The sequence below is a fragment of the Empidonax traillii genome, unplaced genomic scaffold, assembly GCF_003031625.1.
Source record: "Empidonax traillii isolate 1590-97213 ecotype Southwest subspecies unplaced genomic scaffold, ASM303162v1 scaffold853:size531304, whole genome shotgun sequence".
NCBI lineage: Eukaryota > Metazoa > Chordata > Aves > Passeriformes > Tyrannidae > Empidonax > Empidonax traillii.
Genome location: NW_020956046.1, coordinates 184,851 through 200,544, shown reverse-complemented (window position 1 = coordinate 200,544; position 15,694 = coordinate 184,851). Strand labels below are relative to the sequence as shown.

The window sequence follows — 15,694 nt, the reverse complement described above, 5'->3', positions numbered from 1 at the left end:
AGTAACTGTGGGAAGTGTTTACTCCTGGAATATTCATAGTTAATTAGGATGCACTTGAAAGATGGGACTTCAAACTACCTCTAGCAGAGTAGGGTCTGGAATCCAGGTTCTTAATTTCTTTCATGAGTTCTTTAACAAGTAAGCTATTGTGATAATTATTAGGCAATTATGTACTTTTTGGCCAGCATCATAACCATCTCATATCTGAATGGAATACATTTGTGGACATATATAATACTTACAGTAAAGCATTTGCCTACCTTCCTAGTAGAGTGGTACATGAACTGGAATGAAGTCCGTGCTGCAATTCTACTTTCAGCGTCTTTGCAGTGTGGGCTTGTGCTGACATATTCAAAGGAAAAAAACCCAACAAACAGCTTAAACTGATCTGTTCTCTGTTTTTATTTCCAGTTAATGAAAGTCACATGGTGGTTCAAGCTTTGAGGCTTAATACCACATCAAAGCTTACATTTGCAGACTGCGCACGTTTTGATGCACTAGTTAAGGATGTATTTCCTGGCATTGACTTTCAAGATGTGGAATATGCTGAGTTAACTACAGCATTACATCAAGTCTTTGAAGAAGCAAACTTGGAAATTATAAGCACGCAGGTAAGCACCATCTACAGCAACAAAATGAGTTATTCTGAATTAGAACTGATTTATAACATCCAACTAATTTCTGTTTTCTTTTGAAGTAAATCTTTTATAAAGAAGTGAGAATAACTGATAGTTGGATTCTAGTTACATGTATATAAAAAATTAGATGTGTGTTTGAAGCATGTAGATTAATTATGTCACTGAAAGTAAAATAGTTCAAGGAAAATTAAGATCTGAACATGTGACACACAGTTTCATTCAAGCCAGGTACAAATACCAATGAATATTTTGGACAGCAAAAGAAGGAAATATGTGAATATTTGGTTTTATCAAGCAGTTCTTTGTCTTGTGTTTGTTTATTTATTGTAGAACTGGATGAAGTTCTGTGGCTGAAGATTCATAAATTGCTCAGTAAAAATATGCCCAAAGATGGCTAATATTTTTATTTTAATAATTTAGTGAAATGCTTCTAACATGCAAAATAAATTTATTGATATTCTTCTGCATCGTGATTTTAATTATTTCTGCAAATATCTATTGTTTCAAAATTTAAAATTATAACAAGAAAGCTCATGCAAAGTAAATTGGAAAAACATTAAAAAAGAATATGTCTGATATAGCTTTACAATTTTTTTTTTCACATAGCCATTATATTTTTTATTATCTAGATCAAGAAGGCTTTGGAATTATATGAACAGCTACGTCAAAGAATGGGTGTAGTTATTGTAGGTCCAAGCGGTGGAGGTAAATCAACACTTTGGCGGATGTTAAAGACAGCACTTGGTAAAACTGGCAGAGTAGTGAAACAGTATACAATGAATCCTAAAGCTATGCCTCGACATCAGTTGCTAGGCCATATTGACATGGACACCAGAGAATGGTCGGATGGTGTGCTTACAAACAGTGCTCGACAAGTAGTACGAGAGCCCCAAGGTATGTCTGTGAGGAGTTATACATCATTATGCCTAAATTACTGAAATGATTAATTTTCAGTTACATTTTTATATTGTATCATTATTTGTGGATAGCATGAGGTAAGAAAACCTTTTGGTAACAATTGTAGTCAAGAGCCCTGATACAGACTCCAAATTCTGTGATAAGAAAATAGAAATGGGTAGCAGAAGGTAAAGCATGTAAGGTATATCTTGATAGAACTTTTAAGTTATAATGAAGAGAGTACTAAATAGGGTTAAAATAGCAAGGGGTGATGTTTTTAAGTGGTTTTCTTGGATTTTTTTATTTTTGTGCCCGGAAATAGATGTTACTTCATGGATAATTTGTGATGGTGATATTGATCCTGAATGGATTGAATCTTTGAATTCCGTTTTGGATGACAACAGATTGTTGACTATGCCTAGTGGAGAAAGAATTCAGTTTGGCTCAAATGTCAACTTTATATTTGAAACTCATGACCTTAGCTGTGCCTCTCCTGCTACAATATCTCGAATGGGAATGATCTTTCTGAGGTAAGTCATGTGAGTACTCCATATTTTTAAAGTAAGAAAATATGCTTACTTTTCTTTAAAGGTATTCTCAAGTGGATGGTATGGTTCATTGTAGCTTACACTTACGAAGCCAGTCATTGTGGGAGTTTGCTTTAGGTTGCATGTCCCTTCTGTGTTGTTATGTTATAATCTTTTGGCTAATACACCTCAGACTTTTTCAAAAAGACATGGTGGATTCTTTGTTTGTATATGATACTTGGAGAGCCCAAATCTGGGTTAGAAATTATTAAAATATCTCCCTGAACTTTTTCTGGAATTTTAAAGCAGTCCCTTTAAAGGTATGGATGCCTTGTATTTATCTGAATCTTGTTTTGTTTTGACTTAGTGATGAAGATACAGATATTAATGCTCTGATAAAGTCTTGGCTAAGAGGTCAGCCTGAAGAATGCAGGTACAACCTTGAAAATTGGATTGGTGACTATTTTGAAAAAGCTCTAAACTGGGTTGTAAAGAAGGTTAGTAGATGAATACTTAATCAAATGTCAGCTTCTGTTAAGTATGATACATTTTTGAAGTTTAACATTGAAGAGATCATTCAGGCTAATTTTTAAATTGTTAGTAAAAAAAATCTCTGCTTTTTTGATAGAATCATAGAATATCTTGAGTGGGAAGGTTCCCATAAGGATCATTGAAGTCTAGTTCCTGACCCTGCACAGGATGACCCCAAGAATCACACTGTGTGCCCGAGAGCATTGTCTAAACACATCCTGTACTCTGGCAGGCTTGCTGCTTGCCGGAGCAAGCTGTTTCCTTAATAGAGGAACTGTTTCCTTAATAAAATTTACACTGGAACTATTCTAATAAGTTTCCAAAAAGTGATTGCTGTACCTAAAGTTTTGAAACATTCAGTACCATTTAAACTAATCAAAATAGATACTAAATTTCACAGAAATACAAGCATTGCATTATTCCATACCAGGCATTTTTCTTTATGTTTTCAAAGATCTAAAAGACTTTAATATCTGAAATAAGAAAAATGAAGAAATTTTCTAGATTGATGTTATTGTCTATAACAAAAAATAGCAGAAACTGTTAAAATTTAGCATTCTGAACAATCAAACTACTTTTTGATATATGTCTCTATCAATCTTTTTAGGTATCTAGCATTAAATTTCTCCTCAACCTCTAACAAGCTTCAGCTTACACTGTGCAACTTGTCAAATTTTGGCCAATCTGTCTTGGAATTAAGTATATAACTTTAGCTCTTTCGGATTCTACTCAAAACCTTAATTGAAAAATGTTTTAATAGGTGAAAAGTAATATGTAATTAAAATATAAAAAAAAAGGATAGTCCGAAACTTCGTATATTATCTGGATTCTGGTGTGTGTATCATCATAATTTTTTTGTATATGCCAGATTTTCTTAAGGATTCTAGATGCTTCCCAACGTCCACTTCTTCTGAAGGAGTTGGATTTTCATTGCTCTAGTAGCTTATGTTGCACAAAATATTATTTGGGAGACATCCCCATTGCTGTGGCCATAGGCTAGTCTTAAAGAGATCTGCATTTCCCCTTGAGTAACTTATATGGACCTGTTGTGATTTTGTTGTTATTTTTTCTCTTGTTTCTTCACCCATGGTGACTTTTAGACTTCCAAAGTGTCTCCAGATGGATACAGAGAAAAGAAAACATGATGTTGATCCCAAGGCTTAAATCCCCTTTGGTTTTAAAGAGCAAAGTTCAAAAATAATCTGTTCAAAAGAAAGAATTACAGTATGCAGTTATGTTTATTTCTTATAGATTTTGAAAACCTATAAGGAAAGTTCCGATTGCTTATCCTAAATTACATCAATTTGTAGTCTGCAATTAATATCTCCAAATAAATTCTTAGAAATAGTTTAACGTCAAGTGAATTTTCTGGAACAATAACACTGTTGAGATCTTTCATTATTTGTGGAAGTGTCAAAAAGCAATGAGTAATAGTAGCCTGCTAGCAATACATCACATTTGTATTGAGAAATATATTTAAATCTTTTACAATATATTTAAATCTTACAATTTGTAATTTACAGAATGACTCTGTGGTAGAAACAAGTTTAATTGGAACTGTGATGAATGGACTGTCTCATCTTCATGGGTGTACTGATCGTGGACAGTTTATTATTAACCTGTTACGAGGTCTTGGTGGCAATCTCAACATGAAATCACGACAAGAGTTTGCAAAAGAGGTAATCTTTGTTTTCTAATTTGGTTGTAATCCCTGTTGCCTATAGGGAAATAGCTGAGAAGTAAAGGAGTGTTTCATATGCCACTGATAGACTGCTAAGTGCATCCATCCCAGATAGCCAAGCTCTGTCTATACTGCTTTCTGCAAGGACCTACTGTAGCAGACTGTGTGTGTCTATATGTATTGTATATGTAATACACATTTATATTTGTGAATTTTTTTCTGTTTAGAATGCTTGAAATGATAATGTGAGGACTTGGTTGCACCTCATTAGGGAGCTGTTCTTTCGGCATTACTTTTAGGTTATGTATTGTATGTGCTCTGTGTAGATATGTGAGGGCAACAGTGTTAGAAAACTATGTGGGTATGCTGGTACATAGTGTCTTCAAAAGGCTGACCCTGGAGATAATTATTTCCACAATGACATTTGGGATTTGTTTTGGAGAGAACAAAAAAAACCAAAACAAAACCATAAGCTTTTCAAAATACAACTTATTTGAATTTCTCTATATTATGGAAATTGGAAAAGTGATATGTTACTGCTTAGTTAAGGACTTAACAGCATATGCATGACATGATTAAATTTTCAAAGGCAGCTTTAAACTATCAAATAGTGATTTCACAGAATTATTCTTTGAGCATTCTTTAGATTAGCTTGAAATAGTAGATCTTGTTAGGAGTACAGATTTAACTGAAGTTTTATTTTTATTTTTTTCTGAAGCTCTTCAGTTGGGCACAAGAGTCTCCACCAGACCCAAGGAAGCCCCTGGACACATATTATGACACTGACACTGGACAGCTAATGATGTATCAGCTGAAAAAACCTGAAAATCTAACAGCTGATGACTTCAGTAATCTCCAAACACTTCCTGTCATCCAAACCCCTGACATGCAGAGAAGTTTAGATTACTTTAGACCCTGGCTAGACATTAATAATAAGCAGCCGTTTCTTCTTGTGGGTCCTGAAGGATGCGGAAAGGGGTAAAAAGTAGTTCCTGTTTTAAGTAAAATATATTTCTAGTTATTTGACAGAATTTGTAGTATTTTGTTATAATGCTTTTATCATATGACCTTCTGATAGAATATCACTTGTTTAGGTCACTAATTAAACAAACCTTCTGTAGTGGCAAATAGGTAAATTCTTATGAAGTTCTGCAGGGAAAAATTCAGATGCAACTATGCATCTAAGACATCTGAAAGTGGCTTTTAGATATAAAACAGGACCTTTGGAAAACCTGTGCTTTTATGGAGCAACAGCTTAGAGGCACATGAGGTATCCAGTCTCATTTCAAGAGTCACTTAGGTGCCTGTGTACAGGCAACTGAATTTAGCTCCTTCTCTTGCCTATATTAGGTTCCTTATTTATATGTGTTGGATCACTATAATCGAGGTATTTATACTAGCTGTTTGTTTTGTGTGGCTGTGTACACTACACTTTTATTGAATTTTGTGAATAGGAAATAGCACAATTTTAAAGGCAAGAATGTTGAATTCAGCAAATCTCATGCTCTAGCTATTCAATTAATACAGGATATAGCATATGCATTTTAATTCAAAAACTATACAATATATTTGGATACAGAGCAGTTTAATTTGCTTATGTTTGTATGTATGTACATGTTTGCTTTTCTAGGATGCTGCTTCACTATGCATTTTCTCAACTCCGATCGACTCAGATTGCTACCATTCACTGCAGTGCACAAACTACTTCTCAACATCTTCTACAAAAATTAAGTCAAACTTGCATTGTAATCAGTACAAACACTGGGCGAGTATACAGACCAAAGGACTGTGAAAGGCTTGTTTTGTACTTAAAAGACATCAATCTACCCAAACCTGATAAATGGGGAACAAGCACTCTCGTGGCTTTTCTACAACAGGTGAACATTTAAGTCTATTATTTATGTTGCCTAAGTATACTTAAATATACTTACATAATTTAGTGTATGTAGTAAATAACTACACTGATTATTTACAGAGTTAGTACCCTGCATCTGCATTGGCTTTAGTTCTGTTTCTACTTAGATAGGCTATGTAGGTGTCAGCCAGAAATAAGATACCATTTTTATTGGGCTTATTTGTGTAAGCAAAAAAATACAGTGCTCATCTCAATGAGTTATAATGCAATAGGCATATGAATTACAAGAAAATCACTGGGAGTAGTTAGCATGGATTCACCAAGGATAAATCAGGTTTTACAAGGGGAGAGCAGTGGATATAGTCTACCTGGACTTCTACCTAAGACCATTGATGCTGTCTCCCAAGAAATCCTTACAAAAAAGCTGTTGATCCAGCCTGCAGATAGTGAGGTGGGTTGAAAACTGGCTGAAGAGCCAGGCCCAGAGGGTGATCAATGGCACAGAGCATAATTGGAAGACATCTTCTTTAACGATCTGGACAATGAAGTCTGCAGCTGACACAAAGCTGTGAGGAGTAATACACCTCTGGCAATTAAGAAAAGAGATATAATGGTATACTTCTCACTATTTTATTATATTTTCTTTTGTATGATATGCTGTTGACTTTGTTTTAATGAAAAATTTATTTAATTATTAAAGGTTCTTACATATCAAGGATTTTATGATGAAAATCTGGAATGGGTTGGTTTAGAAAACATCCAAATTGTGGCTTCCATGTCAGCTGGAGGAACATTAGGAAGACATAAACTTACCTCCAGATTTACTTCTATTGTTCGTCTCTGTGCAATTGAGTAAGTATGTGAAAATTAGTCTAACTCTCAGAACTCAGATTCAACCTCTGTTTATAAGGCCCTTGCTCCATTTAGTTTTTACAAAGGTGTAACCGTTCTAGTCTTTCATATTTTCTAACAGTTTGGGGTCATCTGATTTGGTGCTGTTTGGCGCCTCTTGGCACTAGAAGCCAGCTAAGAGGAATTGGTCGCTGCCTGTTTGATAGTGAAGTGTTTGAAATATGTTTCCTTTAGGATGATTTTGCCTTCCGTAAGCTGTTTTCTGCAGCTTTATATTAAGGTGCTGTTTGGTCACAAAATCAGAGAAATTAGAAAGGAGTTTATTTGTTTAAGTTTGAGTACATCAACAGATGTATTTAGAAATTTCTGACAGTGGCCTGTTGCAATAAAATGATAATTTTACTTTACTTAGCTTCTGATGGAAATGCTATTCATTGAAATTTCTTAGTAAGTGTGTATACAAGTTTGACTCATTTTTAATTAAAAAAGAAATTGATAGTCCATAATGATTTGTGTGGTTTGTTTTGTTTTGTTTTTTTTTTTTTTCCTTTTTAGCTATCCAGAAAGAGAACAACTGCAAACTATTTATAGTGCCTACTTGGAACCTGTACTACAGAAAAACCTAAAGGATCACCCTGTTTGGGGTTCTGTACCAAAAATACATCAGCTAGCAGGATCTATGGTTCAAATATATGAACAGGTATGGAAATCTTTTTTCTTTTTTCAAGGAGTTGAACAATTCGTTTGTTTGTTTGTTTGTTTTTTAAAAAACAATTAACTTTTGATAATAACAAATGAATAAAAAGGTTTATCAGTATTAAAATCCAAGTTTATTTGTTTTTAATGAAGTTGGTATCTATTTTAGAGCTACTTATTTGCAGAGAATCCTAGGTATTAGAGGCAAACTGAGTAAGCGGTAAGTATTCCTGCTTTGCAACAGATTTATTTTAGGGTTTTGGTATACATCTTAACCCGTCAATACTTTCAGTTACTGATTTATAAAATGTGGATTAGGGGTGTTTTCACACTTAATGGATGAGGAGACAGTGTAACAGATTGTTATGTGCCCAGTTGTTACGGATGCTATTATGAAAAGAGAAGATAGATATGTGGGTGGAGTGCTTTATAGACATCAAGGATTAGGTATTAAAATTTTACACTGTTAAAAATAGGTGTTTAGACACACAAGTTCATTTTATCCTTCCACTTAAAATTTTGTCGACTTCTATCAAACAAAACACTTAAGTACTTGCTTTTCTTAAAGAGTACATAGCTGTACTGGAGTAGGTACTGTGGGGGTGTAGGTGCTTGCTGTATGTTCCAGTAAGGTATGCATGCCCCCATCTAGGCAGAACCATGATACAAAACTGATCTTTATGACTGGAATCTGGGTTTAGTCACTGGCTGGCATGCACCAATTACCAGGAGTTTCACATGATGTTATCAATGTATTCTAAGAAATCTGAGTTTAAGTTTCATCACATGATGATCCAGTAACTGATGAAGGCAGTTTTTCTTTGAATTGAAGAAGCTGTTGTATATTCAAATATCCTCTCTGGGAGAAGAGAAAGTATGAAGTCTTTTGCAGTGAGAAAGTGTTACTAATTTAGGTAGTTTTTTATTACACGTCTATATTTCCTTTGCATTTCATATTTAGTATTGCTATAAAAATATATGTATTTTGTCCAGTAATACTGCACTAAGAGTTCTAGGTGACGTGTGTGGTTGTTTCTGTCAGAAATGTTAGAGAAGAAATGTTCTGAGAAAATCTTTTCTGGTCAGAATACAACAATAAACAAGGAGTCCATTAATAAAATATCTAAATATACACCAAATAGAAAACTAATTTATCTGGTATTTTAGAAAAAGTGCTTTACATTTTAAAACATCACTTTTTTTCTCCCCCTTAACTCCCATTTTTAGGTACGAGCGAAATTCACAGTTGATGATCACAGTCATTACCTTTTTACACCATGTATTCTCACTCAATGGATTCTTTGTTTATTCAGATATGATTTAGCAGGTGGTAAGTTACTTACTTGGTTTTCATTGATAAATCATTCTAAAATGGCCTAAATTATTATTGATGTCAGTCGTACTGTTGCCTCCACATGCAATTCATTCATCTTTTAAAATTATGAACTGTCTGTAATTCAGTAGAGGGAAAAAATGCCTAATAGTTCACTCCATAAAATTTATAGAATATGTTTCATTTTATCTTGTAATGATCCATAAAGATATTATTAAAAAGCACTTCATAATGTTTACTTTTTCTCTTCTTTCTTCCTTACCGATGCTTTCCTGCTGGTATGTAATTTCACTTGCTCATTTTCAAGCTCAAATTTTGAAATGGAAATTTGAGAATTTATTATAAATGTATAAAGTTAATTCTCTCCTTAAATTTTGTAGGATCCTTGATTCAAACTGCAGACTATGTATTGGAAATTGTTGCTTATGAAGCACGTCGTTTGTTCCGTGATAGAATTGTTGGTGTGAAAGAACTTCATGCATTTGATAATATCTTGATGAAAGTGTTTCAAGGTGATTGGGGCTCAGAAGTTCTGGACAATATGCCAGGTAAACTATTTGAAGCATACCATACAAGTTTGAAATATTTTAGGAATGGCCTAGTGAAGTCAGACAGCATATGACCTGGACATCTAAAGTTTTGAATGTTTCCTTTTATTTTCACAGATACCTTCTATGTAACTTGGGGAGCTTGTCAAGAGGCATTCCTCACACCAGGACAGGCACTACCACCATATGGGAGGCCACTTGGCAGACTAAACTCAACAGACCTAAAAGATATTATTCAGAAAGTGAGACACATTAAAGAATATATATAGCAAGGGTTCACGACAATGATTCAAGACATTTTTTGCAAGAAGTAGCATGCAAGCACCAGTTTAGGGTGGAGTCTGCTTCTTGTTCAGGGCATTATCTTTTGCATTTGGTTAAGTGAGGGACGGTTTGTCATGCTATGTAGAAGGCAGTAGGAAGTATCACGTAGCAAGGTTTTTTTAATGAAAGGGCATCAGTTGCATTTGCTGCTGATTTACAACAGGTTGATGAACCAATATTTTAAAAAACATTTAATTCCATATATGTTTGTGTATTGTTTGAGTACCTAAGTGTTTTATTAAATGTTTACTTTTTGAATTTGGGATTTGGTAACATAATTTTTATTTGAAGAAATGTAAATGGACTGTTTGGAGATTTGGCATGCTTTCAAACAGTGAAGTACAAAAAATGAGCTTGATGAGGAAATGCAAACATTTTAACTTTGCTAGGGTATCTGATTTTTAGGATGAGAGCTTTGAGATCATCTCCCTTAATAGTGTTTGATGGATTGCTCTTGCAGATGGGAAACTAATCCTTCTACTTAATTGCCAACTTGTGACCAACAGACTATATGGGAAATGATGAAATTTAATAGCCTCAGCAGAGAATTTGTTTGTTTGTTTGTTTGTTTGTTTTTTCTCCTGACTACACAGTTACATTTGGCTTCAAAGATGAGATTTTAATTGGTACAACAAGGTCCGAATTTAATTTTAGGATCTGTTTTTGTGTGTGTTTCACTAGGAATTTTCATAATCTGCAATTATGCAACAATTAGCTGCCTAAAACATCTTCTAAGTTATTAATTAATTAATCTGTAGTCACAGATGGCTCAGACTTTGTTCTGGTCCATTATTCAATTTTAATTAGTTCAGTGGTAGATTCCTATTTTAATATATCAAAGACTTCTAGGGTATCCTGGTTCTGGGGTTAGTGTGAGATGTTCTTTACTGGTAAAGGGATCTAAATTCTGTCACATAAATAATTTATTTGTAATGAATAGCAGTGTGGTCTCTTAAGCTTTCAAACTCTTATAAACTTCTAAGTGTTGGATGCTTTCATATTTCACTGCTTTTATTTATTACTAGTAAACACTTTTTTTTTTAATAGGGTATCATTCATTATGGACGAGACAAAAAAGAGTTAGAGATTTTACTGTTCCAAGAAGTCCTCAGTTATATGTCTAAAGTGGACAGAGTGCTAAGTTTTCCTGGAGGATCACTTCTTTTGGCAGGACGGAGTGGTGTAGGTCGTCGAACAGTTACCTCTTTAGTTAGTCACATGCATGGAGCTGTTCTGATTACTCCCAAAATTTCCAGAGGTTATGAGCTGAAGCAGTTCAAAAGTGATCTCAAATATGTAAGTCACTCATTGTCTTCCATTTTGTAATGTTGAGGTGTATAGTAAAGGAAAAAAAAAAAAGAATATGGGAATTTGGAAGGACACAAAAGTGTTGTATGAAGATATATTTTAAGAGAAGCAAAATGATAACAGTCTAAATGAAGCAAGTAGGTTTTTAGAAGTTCTCTGTATCTAAGTGTATATACTGTTCTTTATTTAATTGACTGAAACTCCAATTTTTTAAATACCAGAGGTCTCTTTGAGTGTTGTGGTTGTCAGAAATTCAAAGTTTATGTGAATATTGGAAAGGCTTTTTCATGTATATATTTTCATATTTGTATATATTTTTATTTTTTGTCTCTACTATGATCTGCCAGTAGCTGAATCAAGTAACATTTTAGTGACTGATGAAAGGGAACGTATTATTTAAAATCAAATGCAAACCTTGAATCAAGAGTTTCTGATTACCTTCAGCAATGCTAAAGAAAATTCTAGAGATATGCCTATGCAAAGGAGCAATACAGTTTTATCATTGAGTCATATATATAAATATACTCTATGAAAGAGGGTGTTTTAATTATTTTTTCATTACCAAGCTGTACATCTAGGTAGAATGTTCTTTATATTTAATAGCTCATATAATAAATCACCTAGAAATCTTTTGTAAATGTATAATAGTGTAGATGCTGCTGAGAAAATATGTATGTAATTTATAATCAAGGAAAGATTAAGATCCTTGTTGGCCTCTTCCAATTCAGGATATTCTATGTTCCATACACTGAAATTTAAATGTCTTTCCTGCTTCTAGGTGATGGAGCTTGCAGGCATTGAAGCACAACAGGTGGTATTGCTGCTCGAAGACTATCAGTTTGTTCATTCCACATTCCTGGAGATGATCAACAGTTTACTGTCTTCAGGTGAGGCAAGTCCAAAAAGGTTAATGGTTCTAGTTTAACCGCACAGAGTTAGCTAATGAGGCAGAATAAGATGATCTTTTCTAACTTTATGTCTCTATCAGACAGGTTAGTTACCTTGCTGTGTGGTTTTAGGTAGAGTGCTTGTACATGAGAACCTAACTCAAAGTTCAGTTAGCTGTCCTTTAACCTACCCGATAGTACAGGTGTTTTCAGTTCCTCTGACTTGTTTCAAGGGAGTTCTTTCTACTCTACAACTTCCCTTTTATAATAAAATTCAAATTTGAGAAGTGTTCCAATGCTTTACTAGATTGTATAGATTGAGGCTTTTACTGAAATGAATGCCAGCAAAGCTCACTTTTCTGAAATGAGTGAGATGATGAATAATGATAGCGAATAACAAAAGTGACTTTATTTTGCTGTTCAGCTTTGTTCCTGGATCAGAGAGATCATTGAAGGACTGAGTCTAGCTTGCTAAATGTATTTTTTTGATCTGCAGTAGTTTAAGAGTTGATTGATAAGAGCACCAGATTTTCCTGTCTCTCAGGTGCACTCCCAAACCTCCTTACAGTATCAGATTTTTGTCATCCACTGTTTAATCTCTGTGTCTGAGGATCTAGACAACTCCTCATTTTCATGTTTCTGTGTCGTCCTGGTATATGACAACCTGGTTTGATTTGTTTTCTATGCAGTATTGGGTCAGTAGCTCTGCAGTATTGTTTTGGAGTAGATTTGAATGAGCTTTTGAAATATGTTTCAGCAGTATGAACAAAGTAGACTGTTAAACAGAATCACTATAATTTGGTTTGTTGTTTTCATGATATCATGAAAAGAAGGATGAAGTGCATGGGATGATACTTATGAAAGTATGGAGGTGAATACTGCCATAATCAAAATCTCTATACAGGGGATTCAAGGGAATCCTTTAAAGGAATTTAAAGAATTATAGTGTATTTTATCTGACTTAAATTCATTCTTGAAATAGGAGAAGTTCCTGGGCTATATAAAACAGAAGAATTAGACCCATTGCTATCCCCTCTGAAGGATCAAGCCTCACAAGATGGATTTACAGGACCAATTTTCAACTATTTCACAAACCGTATGTCAACAGAATTATAAGTTATAATTTATTACGAAGTTTAGGAAGTGGTATAATAGTGGACAAATGATTTCTAACATAGTCCTTCTATTGCATGTGGTTTTTACTTTCAGTTAATTATTAAATACCAGGCAGGAAAAACGATAACATTGTGATATTTGAGGACAAAGAACCCTCACTCTTTAAAATTTGTTCTTCTATCTGAAATTTTGTATTTATGAGTCTTTTACAAATGTTATGAAATCTGCTGTTGAAAGTAATTAGAAGGAAGAAAGCTTTTGTTCCCTTTGTTTTCTGGTTTGTAGAGCTTATATATATATATCTAGTACCAGAGTTTTCTTCTATTTGCCTATTATACCTATAAATCACTTTGGATTCTGAGTAATTATAAGCAAGTTTACAGATAGGTTTCTTAATTATTTTTCTTTCTTCCTTGGACCACCAAGAAGATTAACTAGTTTACAAATAAATTAAATAATGTGACTGAAAGAATATAAATGTTGACAATCAAAGTTTCAGGCCCTGAAACTACTTCTAATTGGTTCTGTTGGTCTACATGAACTGGAATGAGAATTAGTGATATCTATTTAAATACTGTCAGCTCTTCAAAATTAAAACATACGCTGTAATATACATAATGAGAATCCACAATACTAAATTAAGTTCTATTTATAAGCATTCCTGTCCTAGTGTGATATGATATTATAGACTCTTTTTTTCCCAGAAATTACCTTGTGATAAGTATTTTAAGGACAGTAAATTATGTTGTATTTGCAATAAAACTACCATCATGTAGTCAGACTGTTATGTGCTAAAAATTTAATATGTTACTTTTTCCTAGGGATCCAACAAAATCTGCATGTTGTCTTGATAATGGATCCTACTAATGTAAATTTCACAATAAACTGTGAAAGTAATCCAGCACTGTATAAGAAATGTCAGGTTTTGTGGATGGAAACTTGGTCAGAAGACAGTATGAAAAAGGTAAATTTCATTAATTGTGACTTACTTAAACTAATATCTCCAAAAATAATGGAGCTTTGGTAAAGATATGTAAAGTTGTGAAGGAATAATTGTCACTGTACTTATTTAATCCATTTGTAAAGTCTTAAAAAGACAGAAAATTCCTCTGAACACTTAAGTATTATTAGCATTATTATTTTCCCAACATTATTTTTTGTTCTCTCTGTGTGCTGTCTTGAACAACATGCTGACTATTATGACTCTGTTCAAACACAGCATTTAAAAGCAAAGTACAAATAGACTGCAAGCAAAATGTTAAAGCCAATTTTATCAGGTTTGTATGGTGAGCTTTTGATAGTAGCGGGGGCTGCAGGGGTGGCTTCAGTGAGAATCTGCCAGAAGCTTCCCCCGTGTCTATCAGAGCCAGTGCCAGCCAGCTCTAGGACAGACCTGCCGCTGGCCAGGGTTGGGCTCATCAGCAATGGTGGTAGCATTTCTGGGATAACATTTAATAAGGGGAAAGAAGTTACTTCACAGGAGCAGCTACAGCCAGAGAGAAGAGTGAGAATAGGTGAGAGAAACAGCCCGGCAGACCCCAAGGTCTCAAGGCACTGGAGCTGAGATTTCCCTGCAGCCTGTTGTGCAGAGGTGAGGCCGGCTGTCCACCTGCAGCCCACGGAGGTCCACAGTGGAACAGAAATCCATCCTACAGCCCCTGCAGAACCCCACACTGAAGCTGGTGGAAGCACCTGAAGGAGGCTGTGACCCCAGAGGAGCCCCATGCTGAAGCAGGCTCCTGGCAGGACCTGTAGATCCATGGAGCGAGGAGCCCACGCTGGAAGAGATTTGCTGGAAGGACTTGTGACCTGGTAGGGGACCCATGATGGAGCATTTTGGACCCCATGCTGGAGTAGTGGAAGAGTGTGAAGAGTCCTCCTGAGGAGGAAGAAGGGGCAGAGGCAGCGTGTGAAAAACTGACGGCAGCCGCCATTGCCCATCTCCCTGCGCTGCTGGGGGAAGGTGTTTTGAAATTTAGTTATTTCTCTTTACCCTACTCTGAATTGTCTGGTAATAAGTTAAACTAATTTCCCCAAGTCAAAGCTGTTTTGCCCATGACAGTAATTGGTGACTGATCTCTCCATGTCGTTGGCTTGACCCATGAGCCTTTCATAATCTATTTTCTCTTCCCTGTCCAGCTGAGGAAGGGAGTGATAGAGAAGCTCAGATGGGTACCTGGCATCTGGCCAGGGTCAACCCACCACACCAACTATGCTGATGATATCTGTTGTTACTAGTATGTTTCACAGCTAGTTTTAAAATAGGTTTGTTAAATGTATATGAGCTGCTATAGATCTAAGATTGTACTCTAAACCTTATGTTATTCTTTAATCTTTGCTAAGTGTTTTGCTTGATGGAACAGAGTCAGTGTGTTCTTTTTAGTTTTAAAATCTGTTTATTTCAGGATTTTCACAGTGTGAGTTTGATAAGCATATATTACTTCTGTATGTTAAGAGATTACCAAATGCAGTACCCTGATAGGGATAAGGGTGCCACAGCT

The 15,694-nt window shown here is 34.8% G+C and overlaps 1 protein-coding gene across 2 annotated transcripts in view; it reads left to right on the top strand.

Moving 5' to 3' along the window:
• DYNC2H1 (dynein cytoplasmic 2 heavy chain 1) overlaps positions 1-15,694 on the top strand; it is a 159,298-nt gene that overhangs the window by 33,383 nt on the left and 110,221 nt on the right. Inside the window, exons 37-52 of one of the 2 annotated variants that reach the window (XM_027902215.1) lie at positions 412-611; positions 1,268-1,532; positions 1,858-2,065; positions 2,430-2,559; positions 4,117-4,272; positions 4,993-5,252; positions 5,905-6,151; positions 6,830-6,981; positions 7,537-7,681; positions 8,905-9,007; positions 9,391-9,558; positions 9,676-9,800; positions 10,930-11,178; positions 11,969-12,077; positions 13,060-13,173; positions 14,015-14,157. In XM_027902215.1, the coding sequence (XP_027758016.1) occupies positions 412-611; positions 1,268-1,532; positions 1,858-2,065; positions 2,430-2,559; positions 4,117-4,272; positions 4,993-5,252; positions 5,905-6,151; positions 6,830-6,981; positions 7,537-7,681; positions 8,905-9,007; positions 9,391-9,558; positions 9,676-9,800; positions 10,930-11,178; positions 11,969-12,077; positions 13,060-13,173; positions 14,015-14,157 (2,774 nt within the window). The remainder of the gene's footprint in view (positions 1-411; positions 612-1,267; positions 1,533-1,857; positions 2,066-2,429; positions 2,560-4,116; positions 4,273-4,992; positions 5,253-5,904; positions 6,152-6,829; positions 6,982-7,536; positions 7,682-8,904; positions 9,008-9,390; positions 9,559-9,675; positions 9,801-10,929; positions 11,179-11,968; positions 12,078-13,059; positions 13,174-14,014; positions 14,158-15,694) is intronic. The other variant, XM_027902216.1, reaches the window with a different exon arrangement.